This window comes from Eucyclogobius newberryi, unplaced genomic scaffold (genome assembly GCF_026437365.1).
Source record: "Eucyclogobius newberryi isolate DKJ021-1_F unplaced genomic scaffold, fEucNew1.0.hap1 SCAF_7, whole genome shotgun sequence".
Taxonomy (NCBI): Eukaryota; Metazoa; Chordata; class Actinopteri; order Gobiiformes; family Gobiidae; genus Eucyclogobius; species Eucyclogobius newberryi.
Window position 1 is genome coordinate 24,774,846 of NW_027316389.1, and position 16,939 is coordinate 24,791,784.

General features: G+C 38.1%; 2 protein-coding genes across 3 annotated transcripts; both read left to right on the plus strand.

Annotated features, from left to right (window-relative positions):
- The first annotated feature begins 3,690 nt into the window (after window positions 1-3,690).
- Window positions 3,691-8,121, plus strand: tph1a (tryptophan hydroxylase 1 (tryptophan 5-monooxygenase) a). Of its 2 annotated transcripts, none has more exons than XM_072435258.1 (11): window positions 3,691-3,973; window positions 5,437-5,571; window positions 5,645-5,828; window positions 5,897-5,997; window positions 6,072-6,139; window positions 6,228-6,424; window positions 6,831-6,966; window positions 7,038-7,164; window positions 7,494-7,589; window positions 7,687-7,820; window positions 7,889-8,121. In XM_072435258.1, exons 1-11 carry the CDS (start codon window positions 3,890-3,892, stop codon window positions 8,061-8,063), a joined length of 1,437 nt encoding a protein of 478 aa, XP_072291359.1. In that variant the 5' UTR covers window positions 3,691-3,889; the 3' UTR covers window positions 8,064-8,121. The 2 variants fall into 2 exon arrangements, with proteins under 2 accessions (XP_072291359.1, XP_072291360.1); XM_072435259.1 differs by lacking the exon at window positions 3,691-3,973 and adding an exon at window positions 4,635-4,822.
- A 765-nt stretch (window positions 8,122-8,886) lies between these two features.
- Window positions 8,887-16,711, plus strand: sergef (secretion regulating guanine nucleotide exchange factor). Its single transcript, XM_072435650.1, has 11 exons — window positions 8,887-8,967; window positions 9,237-9,387; window positions 10,576-10,728; window positions 11,531-11,625; window positions 11,710-11,770; window positions 11,856-11,969; window positions 12,039-12,101; window positions 12,243-12,401; window positions 12,467-12,633; window positions 13,232-13,268; window positions 16,026-16,711. The coding sequence occupies exons 1-11, from the start codon at window positions 8,926-8,928 to the stop codon at window positions 16,187-16,189; spliced, it is 1,206 nt and encodes a 401-aa protein (XP_072291751.1). The 5' UTR covers window positions 8,887-8,925; the 3' UTR covers window positions 16,190-16,711.
- The last annotated feature ends 228 nt before the right edge of the window (window positions 16,712-16,939 follow it).

Here is a 16,939-nt window from a genome sequence, read left to right on the forward strand (position 1 = left end):
CAAACTATTACACTTTGTAAGGATTCAAAAATACCATAGTGAAAAATTGTATGCCAAAATGATATTTTATTACAGTTTCTGCTTTGAATATCTAAAACTAATATCTAAAAAATATCAGATACATTGTATTTGCTGTACTCGTACAACATGAGTTTAGAGCTGTAGCATAGACTTAATGAAGGGAGAAGGTATGAGTGGATGCTGCCTCTTTTGTGTCACTCTTGTCACTGAAAGAAAAAGGTGCATTGACAATTAAACATGATACAATTGGTTTAAACTCATTTCTTGATGTTTTATTCTAACTCTTGTAAACACCACTTATCAGTGATGCATTCATTTGCTCTATCACTGTAAATCTATAGTATATATATATATTTTTAATTGCGGTTCAAAAAAATTTCAGATAATAGTAACGTTGGGCTACCAAAACAATTTTTTGGTGGTCATTATGCAGTTTAATTAAATCATTAATTGTGCGAATCCTTGAGAGATACATTAGTGTAAATCACTAAATTCTATGACGAACAATTGTATCTTCACTTTATTCATAGTGAGTGTGACAGATGTTTATACGGGTTGCCCACGTAGCAGTTTGATCCTGTTTGGTCCCTGTTTACACTGTGGCCTCTCACCGTGTGGCACATGTGACTGTTTGTTCAGCAATGAAAGAATTGGAACTAATTAAAGGGGCATGCTCTTGGTGCAGGAAATGTGTGCAAACAGGCCATTCACCGCTCTGATTAGTTTGTTATTCAAACAAGACACAGGCCTGCTGAAAGACTGCAGTCCCATTGATGAAGGCCTTAGTTTGTTTCTGGGAATATTTATTGACTGCTTACAGGAATAGACAGAGGAAAGAATAGGGCTAAACATTTAATTCTCTGATATGTTGGGGGAAAAGTACATCAATTCATTTTTTATTAATCAAGTTTACATTGATTAAATGTATATACAGTACAAAAAGGAATAATCAAAGGAAATATTTGAACATAAAATGCACTTCTGAATTTAGTCCTGCAGTGAAGTGATATTTATATTTTCTTAAATAAATTATTTACATTTAAATGAGGGCCTTTTAGACACAATTCCATGCTTGTGTTTGTGTATGTGCGTGTGTCTGCGGACCTGCTGCAGAGCTCAGAGATGCTCAGACAATAAATCCCCCTGATTGAAGTGTACAGAACTAGGGCAGAGCGACTACATCGCACTTTAACAAGTCTCAGCACTCAAGACTAACTAAAATATTATTATATAGTGATTTGCATTTCTCTGCTATAAGTTTTAGGACTGACAGCATATATGTATGGAGGCATTATTGCTGCGCTGAATCAGAGCTGCCAAATGAGGGCCAGGGAGGTCAATACACTATGAGGTCTAGAGATCCAGCTGCACAGTGTAACAAAGTAAACATTTCAAAAGTTATTATTCAAGCTTAAAATCTGTCAGTTTCCTGTTTGAGCAAATTATTGGCACATTCTTACAAATATTTTTGTACAAATGTATGCTGTTTTTTATACTGTAATTTGTTTTTGTCTGTTCAAATGGTATAATAGTGGCTTTCATCTAAATGGACATTGTATTAAAGTATTAGCTTAATGTGTGGAACCGTTGCCACATAAAAAATTAAACCAATCCATTGGAAGCTCAGTTTAATCTCTCATTTGTACAGTGGTCCATATAATAGTAGAAAAAGTAGTTACAGAGGTGATCATCTGGACAACGTTTTTAAAATCAAGATGTCTTGACTTCCATTCAAAAGTTATTTTTAATTTGATGGAGCTGGTGTGAGAAGCTACACTTTATATTAAGCTAGATTACCCCTGCGCTTAGGGCGGAGCTATCACCTGATACTGCCCTGCCAATGCGTTGATATTTTTTTAGCCTTCATGGTATTGTACTGGCCCTGCGACAAGTTGGCCACTGTCCAGGGTGTACCCCGCCTAAGGCCCGAAGTCACTGGGATAGGCTCCAGTCACCCGCGACCCCGAAAGGGAACAAGCGGTAGAAAATGGATGGATGGATGGTATTGTATGATATAAGTTATATAAGCATTAAACAATGTTAGACGTTAGATAACAAGTGTTCAGATTGATGTAAGACACATATGCACAGTGGGTTTATGCCTCTGGAGAAGGGTTTTTGGACATTACAGTAATCCTCCATTGCTCTTTCCTGCTCCCTACAGTCCTCCTCCACTCTACAGCTCATGTTCCCTCTGCTCGCCTGGTCACCATGGGAGCATGAGCTTTCAGTTGCTCAGCTCCCAAACTATAAGCTATGTGACCAAAAACTTCTATGGAATGGAAGTGGAGTGTATGTATTGTGTTGAGTATACCGTCCTCAGCCTCTTTGTCAGTTTGCTTTATAGAACGTGTTCATTAGCAGAAAGTTCACATTCACCCTCGTTGTCCTACTCCCTGCAGTCTGTTTGCTGTTTACAACATGCTCTTTTCAAATAATACACAAGCCATTTTAAAAGACCAATTATGACACTTTTGTTTACATACTAATGTTGCCAGGTGCTTGTTTGGTCCAGACCTTATTACTTTTTTCAGAGTGAGCTAAATCTTATTAAACAATACAGTTAACTATACAGGTTTTAATGATCTTGTGAAAGGTGAAGAGTAGATACCATCAATGTAAAGAAGCAACTGAGATAAACTGTGCCGTGAATATTTAGTATTTAAATAGGGTTAGAGTTACACAAAAACAATTGATTGTATATAATGTATTAAAGTATTTTAGTATTATTTTAGTGGCACTAAAAGTACTTTGTTTGTTAGACAGTAATGGCCTATATGCCATTAAGACAATTTAATAATTGACTTCCTCTTGACTAATAATATTTTGAACTGATGATGATTGTGAGTACTTCTTCCACTGTTATTTCCCATTACTCTGTCCTTAATAACAATAGGATTACTGGTGCTTTTTTTTCACCGATGCAATTACCAACCTCAAGTCAGTTTTTTTGAAAAAGGCAGTGCCCTTCATTACCTCCTGGTTGTGTAAAGCATCTTGGTGTCACGGGTGATATGGGCGAAGACCACCTGAGCCATGTGCAGCAGTGATTACATTTAAGATGAGCTTAAAAGACATAAAAGACCCGTCGTATACTTAGAAAAGTGATTTAAATGAATGAAGATGGCCGTGATCATTAAATGATCAGGGCCATCTTTATGCAGAGCTCACAGTCTTTTCCATCTTTGTCACCATCTTGTTTAATATCCTCTTAAATAAAATGGGGAGATTAGGTGTAGGAGAACTCAGAAATGCTTACAGTGCATGGGGGTGGATTTCAGGAGGAAGACTGCTTGGACTTTTGCACAATCAGGGCAGGAAGGCTATACTTTTAATCCGCTAAAACCTTGACATGTAAGTCTTCAAGTGTCAACAAACAGTATGAATAAAGTGGGCTTATAAAATTGCACACTCCCTGGTCATTCTGCATTGATTCTGTCAGTATTGCTCCCTTGATATCAGTAATACAGCAGACTATCCCCTAACAAAGCAATTATTTTAAATTAGACAAGTGTTAATTGGTCAAACCTATACAAAATTATAACCCGACAATTTTGGAAAGTATACCATAGCCTACATCGATCACATCAAATGTAATACTAAATGAATGAGGCCTTTGAGTAAAAATCATAGACGGTCCCCTCACCCTCGTGACGCACACTACACTGCACTTTTTCCATTTGCCTGTGTGGAGTGGACGACCTGATTAGTTCCCGGAGCCCCCTCCTCTTTTGCCGTAGGAGTTAAATAGCAAAGCACGTTTGCTTGTCGGACCGAGATCCAAGTGAGAGTCCACCTGAGCGTTAACAATAGGAGATTTCCCCGCATGAAAGTCAACCGCATCTGAGAAATTCCGCTCTACTTTATCATGTACAAACTTGAAGGGCCAAGAAGAGGAAGATCTTTCGACTCAATGAATATTGGCTTTGACGAAAAGTTTTTCAACAATGAGGTAGGCCACGTGTATCGATTTTTAATAAACACATACGTTATATTTGTGCGCAGACATTTAATAGCCATAACGCACTTTTGCACAACGTGATGTTGATCTGGGTTTATCTTATCCACACAGCCGTCAGCTGAGATTAATTTAAGCCTTTACATTTTTTTGATTTGCGTCAAAGGCCTAATAGGGTTACAGTCATGACTATGCCTTTCATTTGCTTTTATGAGCAACAAAGACTGGGCCTGCGGTTCCGTTTTGCGGATCACTTTTACGCAAAATGTCTAATTGGACAGGGGCCCTTTGCTACAGAAGATATACCTACCTTACAAAAAGTAGATGGGCTAAGTTTAAACACTCTAGGGGGGAGCTAGATAAATAAGACGGATAAAATAACTTTAAAAACGGTTTGTATTGTCAATAAAACATTTTTAGTTTGTTTTTATGAAAAGTAAGCGAGTATTAGCGTACTGTAGAGGCATTTAGGTCCCTTACTTTGTATTTTTTTGTAAAATAAATGTTAATGCAAGGCATTATTTTTTCTAAGCTATAAAGATCCTCGTAGCAGCTTTTTCAATAAGCCCTGTAGGTTCTTACAACATGCATTTGTGTATGTTGTAGGTTACACTATGGCAGGACTAATAATAAGCTTTCCCAGTGCTATAGCCTACTGATGAGATTGTGATAAGACGATTGTCTGAGACAAAGACAAGTTCATCTCGATTAAATCGAGACACAGAGGGCTGACCTGATACAGTCTCTGCACATGCACTGATGCTTTCGGGGATTCGACCCACCAGAGCCCACCAAAAACTGTTCCTCTGCACAGTCTTCACAATGCTGGAAGGAAGGAATATGGTAGGCGAGCAGAGCTAAGAGGTGTAGAACCTGTCTGTAGATTGTTTTTGCTAATTTTTGTGCTTGTTTGGGGACTTCAACCACTCAGTAGGTTACTGTATGTGTGATATTATTACTGTGGTTTCTGTTTTTGTCTCTTGTACGTCCATGAGGTAGCTGTCCAGGGTGCTGAAAGGACCAGGCTTATGATTATCACGCATATTACTTGATTTCTGCCCGCACCTCTGTAAATGGATGTGAAATGTATATGAGTAAATGTGTATGAGTTTGTCCTATGTACACTAATAGTCTCAAGTTGGGTTCTATTGAATGTTACAAGGAGAAGATTCTTATAATGCTTATAGTAGGATATGTCGGTGTAATCCCTCATTCGTCCAGGCGTGTTCCATAGTAGAAAAAGCTTCAGTTGTAGTCATCTGGACTCAGTTTGAAAAAATAGACGTTTCGACTCTCATCCAAGTCGAAACGTCTATTTTTTCAAACTGAGTCCAGATGACTACAACTGAAGCTTTTTCTACTATAGTAGGATATGCAATAATAATAATAATAATAATAATAATAATAATAATAATAACAACATGTGTATAGCTTAACAACTGTCTGTCATTTTTTAGATAAACAAATCTACCTTTTCAAAAATTGAAGAAAACAGTGAAAACAAGAATACACCAGAAAAGGGAAGAGCCACAATAATCTTCTCCCTGAAGAACGAAGTTGGAGGACTGGTCAAAGCACTTAAACTTTTCCAAGTATGGACTATACCTTATTATAAAGATAAACTTAAGATATAAAGAACACATTTAATGACACATGTGTATACAGGAAAACCACGTCAACCTGGTCCACATAGAGTCCAGAAAATCCAAGAGACGCAACTCGGAATTTGAAATCTTTGTTGACTGTGACAGCAATAACGGACAACTGAACGAAATCATTCAGTTACTTCGAAACCATGTAAATGTGGTTGATATGGAGCCTCCTGATAACTCATGCTTGCCGGAAGAGGGTAAATGCTCAAAGTCAACAACGTAACTCCATGTTAATTATAAAATAATAAACATATTTGCATTTTAGGAACATATAATGTGCCCTGGTTTCCAAAGAAAATTTCAGACTTGGACAAATGTGCAAATCGTGTCCTAATGTATGGATCTGACTTGGACGCGGACCATCCAGTATGTAAACTTTCATTCATTTACGTGCTTGTTAGGTGTTTGTTTTAGTTCAATAAACATGTTTGTGTTTTCAGGGTTTCAAGGACAATGTTTACAGAAAGAGAAGAAAATACTTTGCCGATCTTGCTATGTCCTACAAACAGTATGTTATAAAAGTTTTTTATTTCCCTTTTTTTTTTTTTAACAATGTTGACTTTGATGCAACTAATACATCTGTATCTACTTTGCAGTGGGGATCCCATTTCTTGTATTGAATTCACAGAGGAGGAGGTCAAGACTTGGGGGGTTGTGTACCGGGAGTTAAACAAGTTATACCCCACCCACGCCTGTAGAGAATATTTAAAGAACCTGCCACTTCTATCCAAATACTGTGAATGCCGAGAGGACAACATCCCCCAGCTGGAAGACGTGTCACGTTTTCTCAAAGGTATTGTTTAATATGATATAAAATATGTTATATTCTAAATCTATAGGATGCATGTATTTTACATAGCTGTTATCGTATGAAGCTCATGTTGTTATGTGTTCAAGCAGAACTTTATATCTGGTTATCAGCCTTAAATTTTTGGTGCTGATGCAGAAATTTAAGGATGATCATCTAAAGTCTGAAGTGCTTTACCATCTCTTTTATTATAAATACTGTAACAAAAAGTGCAACTTTTTTCTTTATTAAATGTACAAAATGTTGTTTAAAAGCAGGTTCAATACAAATTGCAGCGCAGGAGCAGGTCTCTTTGTGTGTTTGAGCCTATAGGCTGGCACAAGAGGCAGGTGACAGTGTATGCACAGTTTGAATGCAACATTTATATATTCTCATTTCCGTATGTTTTCAGAGCGTACAGGATTCACTATCAGACCTGTAGCCGGTTACCTGTCTCCTCGGGACTTTCTTGCTGGTTTAGCCTTCCGGGTTTTCCATTGCACACAGTATGTGCGCCACAGTTCAGACCCCTTATACACTCCTGAGCCGTAAGTACAGATCGGTTTATCCCATGTTCTTGTATCAACGGAATATAATAGTTTTTGTCTTTTACTTTCAGGGACACGTGCCATGAGTTGCTGGGTCATGTCCCACTACTGGCAGAGCCCAGCTTTGCCCAATTTTCCCAGGAGATTGGCCTTGCTTCTTTGGGTGCATCAGATGAATCAGTTCAGAAACTGGCCACTGTAGGTAACACTTAATTGAAACCATAAACTAAAAACATTTGTTATTTTGTAATATTTGTTTTTCCTTCTTGTTACCATTTATTTTGTACAACCATAAATGATAAACATGACTCTTTATACTTTATATATAATTTCACATTTTAAATGACTCATAAGTCAAAGGTTGAGTACCTTTTATTTTGTACAACCATAAACAAAAGTATGCATTTCTTGGTTACCCATTTCTTTTATGCTGTACAAACATTAAATACTGTTGCCTACACTTGTGCATTTCTGAAACAAACAAAGGTACTATACTAATCTATAAAAAATAATTTTAATATTTTCAGTGTTATTTCTTCACTGTGGAGTTTGGCCTATGCAAACAAGAGGGCCAGTTGCGGGCCTATGGAGCAGGTTTACTGTCATCCATCAGTGAGCTTAAGGTAAAGTGTTTTTATGCCACCTGCCAACTGCAACATTTTTTTACTACTCTCGTCTCGTCTACTTATCTAACTAATATGTTTAATTTGTATTTCACAGCATGCACTTTCTGGTAATGCAAGGATAATGCCTTTTGATCCCAAAGTTACATGCAATCAAGAATGCATTATCACCACATTTCAGGATGTGTACTTTGTGTCAAACAGTTTTGAAGAGGCCAAAGTTAAAATGAGGTAATTACATTTTTTGACAATAACATGTTTGTTTATCTGGAGATCTAATTTTTCCTAATTTATCTCAGGGAATTTGCCAAGACTATAAAGCGCCCATTCTCTGTGCGGTATAACCCCTACACCCAGAGTGTGGATGTGCTCAAAGATACCACCAGCATCAACAGTGTGGTGGAAGAGCTCAGGCATGAGCTTGACATAGTTGGAGATGCTCTGAACCGGCTCAACAAGCAGCTCGGTGTCTGATCCGTGTTTAGCACAAAGCTTTCCTTCAAGTCCATCCATAATCCAGTGCTTTACCCCTGGAGTAAAAACTACATGTACCTTGCCCTTTGTCACTACACTTGATGTGCTCTGCTTTGAGAATAATATATTTAGCTACAAACCTTAGCACTGTGTAACCATATCTGAAATATATTTTATTTTGCTCTCACTGCTGTTTTAAAATGTGGTCTTTGACTCCTTTCTTGTTTCCTGTTACAAACACCACTGTGGTATATATTATGCTATGATATATTTTTGTTATTAATTATTTGATGTTGCCGCATCAATAGGCTATCTTACTTGTTGCTGTTCCTTTGATGTATGAATGATGTTTTTGGTGTGCAGATGTATTCATTACAAAACCAAGGTATGTGTACAATTGTTAACAATAGTTTATCTTACATGAAAATACTCATACAATGAACATATTTTTTTACTGTAAAATTGTCAACATTAGATTTTGATTTAATATGTTGAAAACAAATTATATACATATATATATATATATATATATATATATATATATATATATTTATATATATATATATATACATATATATATATATATATATATATTTATTGTTGGTGTCTTCACTGTGTGACTTTCATCTTATAATAAAAACTATTTGGATATAATTGTATGTTATTGCTTTGCGCTGCATGAATAATCACAGACATCACAAATACTATGTGCGTGCTTGGCCTGGAAAAACAGAGATTTAATTATAGAAATAGTAATAGTAGTAATAGGATGGATGGATATTATCATTATGATTATGATTATACTCTCATGTAACAACGACAGTGTCGTAAATTAGGCGCTCCTGTTTATGGCAGGTAATCCATGGAAACGAGCTCGCTTGTGAAGTTTTGCTTACGTACGTGGGTAAGTTTACTATCATTTGTTCTGATTTGTGGTATTGTAATGGATCTGGTACATTTACATAACAGTATTTATCAATGACCGTACCCGAACATACTGACATAAACTACGTTGTACGAGTTGGACAACACCAGAGATCACTCGTTAGCTAGCGCTAGCATAGCCGCCGTAAGTAAATAACGTAAATACATGTCACGTTAACGCTACCGTGAAAGCGAAATGACTCATAAGCTCCCATTTTTTAGTTAAATTTCCTTCTTTTGTTCTCACAGGGAGCCAACAGTTATGGTCAACTGGGACAGGGACATGTGGAGGACCAGTCCCTGCCACGGCCAGCAAACACCACCTCCCTGAGAGCTCCATCCGCCCGCTTAGCCGCCCGGGCACTAGGCGGTGGAGGGGGGCACTCGGTAGTGATCACCGGTGAGTGAAGCTGTTACGTTGTAGTACGAGTTACCAGTGAAAAACAGCTCAAATTCAAGTAGCCTGCAAACAATGTCAAATATTAGCGTTAAGTCACTGTATAAAATACACATGGAGACAAATACTCATAGTACTAATTAACTTAGGTAGATGTACTCTTAAAAATCGATGATTCGATAATATTGCATGTATAATACATGCAATATTATCGAATCAACTTTTAAGAGCTTTTAGCTGTGGTCTAACAATGTTCCTTCTCCATTAGCTTGGGTAGAGTTGATTCGTGCACAGCATTGACCTGCTTCAAGGCTTGAGTGCTCCGAAACGTCTGTTTTCACCTATTCTGCTCTTTTCTTTAGTGAGATTTACTTTCTATACTTTATTTACTTTGTTTGTTTAAAAAAAATCAGACTCTGACTGTTACATGTAGGATTAAGAAATGTCACATAGTTGTTTTGACAAATGACTGTGATATTTCTCAATTCTGCAGCTTTCACCAGAAGTCAATGCAACCGTTTCAATATTGCAATTTACAACATAAAACTAGATAAAAATATAGATACATATGTTCTAGGTTAATAATACTAAATACCCTTGTCTCTTTTAAGTAAAAAGGCTGGAGCCTTTGTGAAGCTGAGACTGTCTGGTTTACTCCTACTTTAATAATAAGTATAAACAAGGTCTGACTCGGTTCAAAAATATCCTGTTTTGCAGCAGAAACGCTACAATACCCACATTGTCTTATCTTTGGTGTTAACTGAGTGGGGAACACACTGGAAATAAAACATTATGGACATGCTCCTGTAGTTTTTAAATTCTGTGCATTATATCTGGACAGCAGTGTGCAGTGCTGGAAGACAGGAAGTTCGCAATACATTATAAATGCTCTGTTGCCTGTTGTGAAGTTAGCACTGGTCACAGTCATCATTGGTGTGAGTGATCAGGAAATGGAGAAGGAGTAATAAGCACAGCATAGTGCAAATTTGTTTGCTGTAGTTTTCCATGTTGTGTGTGCTCTTTGTAGCTTAGGTGTTAGTCCAGGAACACTCCAAATGATTTATGAAGATATTTGGAAAATTAGGTTTTCTCTCCAAAAAAGGTGATTGGGTTGTTTTTTGCTGTAACCTCTGTAATTATTGAATTCATGAATGTTCAAATTGTATTCATTGTGTCATATGATCTCTTCAGGGAATGGAAAAGTGTTTGTATGTGGGCAGAATAACAAAGGGCAACTTGGTCTTGGCCACACCATAGATGCCTGCTCTCTCGAGCTCTGTCCTAGTTTGAGGCAGAAAATCACAAATGTGTCCTGTGGTTGGGATTTTACACTTCTTCTATCTGGTGAGTTTAGTTACAATCCATATAGTCCGGGAGCCAGTCCCCTCCTCCGTGATTATTTTGCTTAGTTTTTATTACTATAGAATTTAATTAGTGTATATCTCAGGCCATTATGAGTTTTGGGTCTCATCTCTGCCCTGTTTGTTCCCAGGTTCCCTTTTTTGAGCCAAGCCTCTGTGGAATTTTGTGAGTGAGTAAAAAGTGCCACATACAATGTACCACAGAAATTACATTTGGAACAAAATGACTTGAGAAATATAAGAAAAAATAGCGGTTTATGCACTTAATATTAAAAAAATATTAAAGCATTGCTTTCTCGTGGACAAGAATGTGGCATCACAGCAGGGCATTACTGTTCCATGTGTAAATAGAAAACAATATTTTGATTCGCTTCAAATTGAATTCAAGATGAGCTCTGTATCTCAAACAGTTTACTTGTTCACAAAAAGAGGATTGGTTCAAAAAAGGGGTTGTTTGTGCCCTGGGACCAAATGAGGTTGAAACAAAAAAAAAAACTCATAATGGCTAAAACTATACACCAATGTAAAATAAAAGTACCGGTATGAAGAATGTAGCAAAATAATCACACTCAATCAGGGCTGACTCCCGGACTAATAGTCATCAACAAGGTATATTGTAGTGTGTATAATATCTACCAATCTTTACCCTATATTCAGCCAATAATGGAGCTAAGATTTGAATGTACAAATTTAGTAGATATAGCTAGTATATTTATTTACTGACATCAATCTATCTCCTATCCAAGTTATTTGTAATTTGACAAATATTTAACTTATGTGGTCAGACACTGGTCAGATACTGGCATGCGGATCCAACACATTTGGACAACTGGGCATTGGAGAGACCGTCCAACATTCAGCAAATTGGCTTATTGTACATGTAAGTACAGCAAAGGAAATATATTACAGCCTACTGTCTCTAATATGACTCTTTCAACTGAACATGTACATTTCTGTTTGTTAGAGTATAAAGGAGCCAGTGGTTAGTGCAGCTGCAGGACTTAGGCACTCACTTGCTGTAACAGGTTGGTGTAGCATTATTCCGTATGTGCTTATTGTTTTGGCATTGACAGCTTTTTAAACCAGACACAATTATTCTGCCTTATTCAGCCTCTGGCTTTGTATATCAATGGGGAACTGGTCTTTTCAGTCATGCCAAAAGAGTCTTCACTGTCAGCACTGTACCATCACATTTCAGAAGCAAACTACCCTGTCTGGTACCAGGTAAAAAAGTCAGTATTGTTGTGCTAACTGGTTTTGTATAAATCTAAGAACAACTCTTAACATATTAAGGTTTGGTGGAGAAGGGCCCAGGTATGGTAACTGCAGGAATGGCACATTGTTTATATCTTACAGGTATGGAAACTTTTTAGTAATAATTTAATATGGAAAATAACGCAACTAAAAACCATAGTTTTGTTGGTTTATTATTACTAAACCAACAAAACTATGGTTGTTATTTGCAAGATCACATGCCTTTGGTGTTTTTTTTCATAGAAGATGGTGATTTGTTTATGTGGGGAAGCAACAAGCATGGTCAGCTTGCATCATCAGATCCTTTCGTGTCCTCTCCCATCCCCTTAAATCGCTGCCTTTTGGGTGGAGAGAAGATAATCAAAGCATGGAGTGGATGGACACATAATGTGATTCAAACAGGTGAGACGGCAAACACAAAGCCAGACTTGTTGTGCAACAGAAAAAATAAGGTACGTTTCTTTCAGAGTCTGGGAGAGTGTTCACATGGGGCAGAGGAATTTATGGACAGCTGGGCCGCAGAGTATCTGCCAATCAGAACTCACAACTGTTGTCACACAACCTTGTAGCAGAAGGTGGCAGCCAGGAGGCTTGCCTTCCTGCAGAGGTCAAAGTCCTTAGTGGGGCCAAACAGGTAAGACCTTTCTGTGGCAGTTCATCTAAGGTAATGGCACTTGGAGCATGCCACAAGTGTTACTAAAGCTGTCTACTAGATGGAAGATTTCTTTGCAGTAATGATGATATGTCGCAAAGCGATGCTCTTGTCTTTTAGTGGTACATATAATAGCCAGCAGGGGGAGGCAAATGTCCACAATAAGTGATTCATCAGATGGAGCAGAGCATCATTGAATGAGAGGGAGGTTAGTTGAGTTTCTATAACTATTGTGAACAAAACACATACCCCCGGCATTATCATTTACATGGGAGACAACCACTTACATTTGGTGAAGGCAGAGGTCTCTTTTTCCATGAGGGAGATTAGTGCTGGATTACTGCAGTTAACCGGTATTATAAATGGCAGCCATATAGAGAAATCTGCAGGTAATTTGTCCTTCAAGCACAGATCATTGCTACTGTGTGAGTACCTGTCATAGTTTGTGCGTTCAAAGCTGTAGGTAAGATAGATCAAGTATACGTTAATGAAAAAGTTGTTAGGCATGAATAGTATGTCGATTTTGCATTGCTATACAATAATCTATAATATTATTATTATTATTATTATTGTCCTCCAGATTGCCTGTGGATCTGAACACAACCTTGCAATTGTTGGTGAGTATATCTTTAAAAAATGATAATTGAAAGACCTTTTTTACCACAGTAGGTGAGAATAGGCTATTTCAACACTGCATTGTGTGTGAACTGTAGGTATAAACTTGAATGAATATTACTCTACTTTTGCTAATGTGGAAATTTCTGAGGTCAGCTCATTTCTCGGTGGCCTTTCAACAGGAAGTAATTAAAGCTTGGATAGATGAGTATCATTCACAGAAGCAATTATCTGAACTGGCCTGTGAAAGAGCTGAATTAACCACAGACACACATTTTCAGGCATGTTTTTCCTCTTTCAGAAAAGCCCATCTGTATTCAGAAAATATTGTTTTTATTATTATTATTATAAAACAAAAGTGGGCAGGACCAGAGGGAAACAAAATAAGGAAGGGGTGGCATCCAAAGAAAATCATATTTCCGGTAATTCTAAAATAGAGCTCCAATTTAGTCCATTGTCTGTCAAATTTGTCCATTCTCAAATTGAATCCAGAAGTGATTTCTTCCATATTGCGTATGCTGATTATGATGTCGGCGCAGTCCTTAATTGTCAGCGTGATTTTCTCATATTTTTTTTTGTGATGGCCTTTTTCCCTGCTGCCAGAAGTATGTTCCAAAGATATCCATCCATTGTGTCCATGGCGGGGGTATTGAGGTCCAAATACATTATTCAATGTACACAAATTGAGTGGGATGGTGGTGTTGAAAATAGTCTGCAGTGCCTTTTTCATTTCTGTCTAATATTTGTGTGTTCCAGAACACATGATAATGGTGTACCTCCTGGCAACCACATGTTCCCCAACATAAAGTGTTTTCCTGTGAATAGTGAGCACTTAGACATGGTTTTATGAAGTAATGGGTCACATTCTTCCAACAGAATTCTTTCCGAATATGTGATTTGGTGGTACTCTATTGTGAAGATAATACATTTTCCCATTCTTCTTCCGTCAATTAGTGAAATTACCCTCGCTCTCACATTTACTTTTAATATATTTAGTAGAGTGGCTGTCCAGAGTAGTATTTATACATTGCCCCCTTGAAAGTTCTGCTTTATGTGCCTTTATAAACATCAGAGGGTTATAATGGGTGTTTTATGTCTTTATTATTTCATTTGATTTTCTTTTATAAAGTTGGTAAACTTCTGTTTTCCACACCTTAAATCTCAGGTTGGTACACGAAACCAGTTTTAAGATTTTAACATCTTGGTTTAGTCTAGATGTTTTGATTAGCTCTTTCCATGTCGTAAGCACAGATTTTACCCTGGGATTCTCCACTTCCTCCAGATATCTCAGCCGTTTATCGTCTGCCTGTAAGGCCTGTACTGGAACCTCCGGCACGATTTTATTTTGTCTCATTAAAAACAAATAAAACTACTTTATAAATTCAATATTTATTTCCTGAATGATTTAACTAACAACAGATACTATCTTTACTGTAAACAACTGCTGTGTTTGTTTCAGCATTAGCTCATCCTTTCAGACAGATTTTTGAGGCAGTGAGTTGTGATAACTAAAGAAACATCTTTTGCCCTGTTGACAGAATTCTAATTTATTTTATTATCCATAGAACATGATTTTGCTGACAGGAGCCAATCCTGTCCTGTCCTGTAGACCAACAAAAGTTGATCATCATGCCCTAAATGGTGGTATGACCATTGATCAGTACATTTCTCTTGCAGTTACTGCACAAATGGCTCTTTCTCTATTGCCTTTCTTGTGCATTGTGGAAAGAGAAATGAAATGGCAAAATAGGATTGGAAGTAGAGACCTGAGTGCTGCTATTTCTGGTGCTGAAGTAGGTCACGCGGAAAGGAACTAGGAGCGTAGCATGCTGCTCATGATATCTGTTGCCTCCCTTAGTCATTTGTTTCAGACTCATCACAAGCCATCAGTGGTGGCACAGTGCACATCGCTGTGGCACCTGGCGGGATTTTGTTTTTGTGGCATTTGTGCAATCATGCTGGGTCAGACTATTCTGCATTCTTCTTGATGCAGAAAAAGTTATAACCAATTGGTCCTATTGTATAACTTAATTGGTTTTACTGAGAAACCCAGTTCTAACAGGAAATCACTTTTGGATTTAGAGCCATATTTGTTATGCACAATACTGTGCTGGCACTTGGTCTCCATGGAAACACTGTTGCTGTAGTCAGAGTCCATGAATATGGCAGAGCACCAAAATTATTCTTTCTACATGAAACAAAGGCAGGGACAACCTTTTTCACACATATGGTACTACTCTAAATAATGCCTATAAACACACACAAAATGTAGTCTGCACAAACAGGAGCTTCTCATTTACTTTGTTTGGTCTGGTAACCTGGTAATGGCTTAGTTGTTTTGACAGAGTTTTTCTGACAACACTGCTTAGGAGCGCTGCACTGAATGCACAGAAAGACAAAGAATTCCCTTGATGAAATAATGAGAAGGAGGCATGAAAGACTCAACTGCAGCCTGGGAAAAGCTTAGAGATGTGTTACCCTTGAGAAAGCAAGCGCTCTTCTGTTGCCATGGTGATGAATCCTATTTGGTAATGGTGTTGCCATGGCACGTGTCTCAGCGGTGATGCAGACCTGACCGCACCCACTACGAGCTCCAGCTGTGAGGAGCCAGAGGCTTTATTATGGCCGACTGTCAGGAGGCTTGTTTTTGATTGTGTGGGTTTTTTACGCTGGGTGCTAATTTTAGCTCCCGTGTTACAGTGCCGCAGAGCTGTGTCTACTGTCTCAGCTCCACTGACCTGTGACCTATGTTTTTACAGGGAGCTGTCTTTTCTCCTGGGGCTGGAACGAACATGGGATGTGTGGAGACGGGTCACACACTGATGTCCTAGAGCCATGTCTCATTCCAGGACTCAACCCACTCCTGATTGGCTGCGGAGCTGGACACTCTTTAACACTGTGCACTGCGACAACTCAATCTTAGTAATATACAGTTATCCAAGTTCTAAGGATTTTACAACACTGAATCTGATTTACCACGCACAGATAGCCCATCCCAAGGCAACTTGCACCTACTCTGAGTTGCTATGTGAACTCTTTGCAAAGGTCACACATAAGATCATATTTGCCATAAATACTGTCATGTTGATGGGTGCAAGATGAAATATGTTTTCTTTGGAGCAAAGCCGTATTTTTTCCCCTTGCACTGCGTCTCCTTGATGGACATGATTGGGGGTGATAGCTAGCTGGATGTGGCTGCGGTGCCTATAGCCGTATATGGTATTGGACCACTTACTTTCATGAATGTAGCCATTATGGAGCTTTGATGTATGGGCTCCTCTTGTGTTATGGCTCTATCTTCACATGTCAGCAGTTTTATCATTGTGATCGCGAGTGTCAGGAGGCAGTCAATATCCATACTTTCAATGAAACCCATTGAGGAGCATTCAGTTAATGCCAGTAAGGATTTACAGCTTAAACATAAAAGTAGCATGTTATTTTCCCACTGCCCTGTTGAGTGGTTTTATTAACTTATGTCACATCCATGACCTCCTTGTCTTGTTTGTTAGACTTTCATACTTGAGTAATCTCCCATGGGAAAAATGCCGTTGGCATCCGCAGTGCAGCACCTGGAGATCAGCAGCACGCCTGGGGCCAGCTCATGGTCAAGGGCAATGACAAGCTCACTTTGTTTTAATATGCATATTAAACTATTTTAAAGGCAATGCAATTT

What these genes read in the sequence shown, in the direction of transcription:
- tph1a (XM_072435258.1), top strand. Translation starts at nt 3,890, where the DNA reads ATGTACAAACTTGAAGGGCCAAGAAGAGGAAGATCTTTCGACTCAATG. An exon ending in AAAAGTTTTTCAACAATGAG is followed by an intron (nt 3,974 to 5,436) that starts GTAGGCCACGTG and finishes GTCATTTTTTAG; the next exon opens with ATAAACAAATCTACCTTTTC. An exon ending in CCCTTATACACTCCTGAGCC is followed by an intron (nt 6,967 to 7,037) that starts GTAAGTACAGAT and finishes TTTTACTTTCAG; the next exon opens with GGACACGTGCCATGAGTTGC.
- sergef (XM_072435650.1), top strand. Translation starts at nt 8,926, where the DNA reads ATGGAAACGAGCTCGCTTGTGAAGTTTTGCTTACGTACGTGG. An exon ending in TTTTACACTTCTTCTATCTG is followed by an intron (nt 10,729 to 11,530) that starts GTGAGTTTAGTT and finishes TTATGTGGTCAG; the next exon opens with ACACTGGTCAGATACTGGCA. An exon ending in ACATAATGTGATTCAAACAG is followed by an intron (nt 12,402 to 12,466) that starts GTGAGACGGCAA and finishes CGTTTCTTTCAG; the next exon opens with AGTCTGGGAGAGTGTTCACA.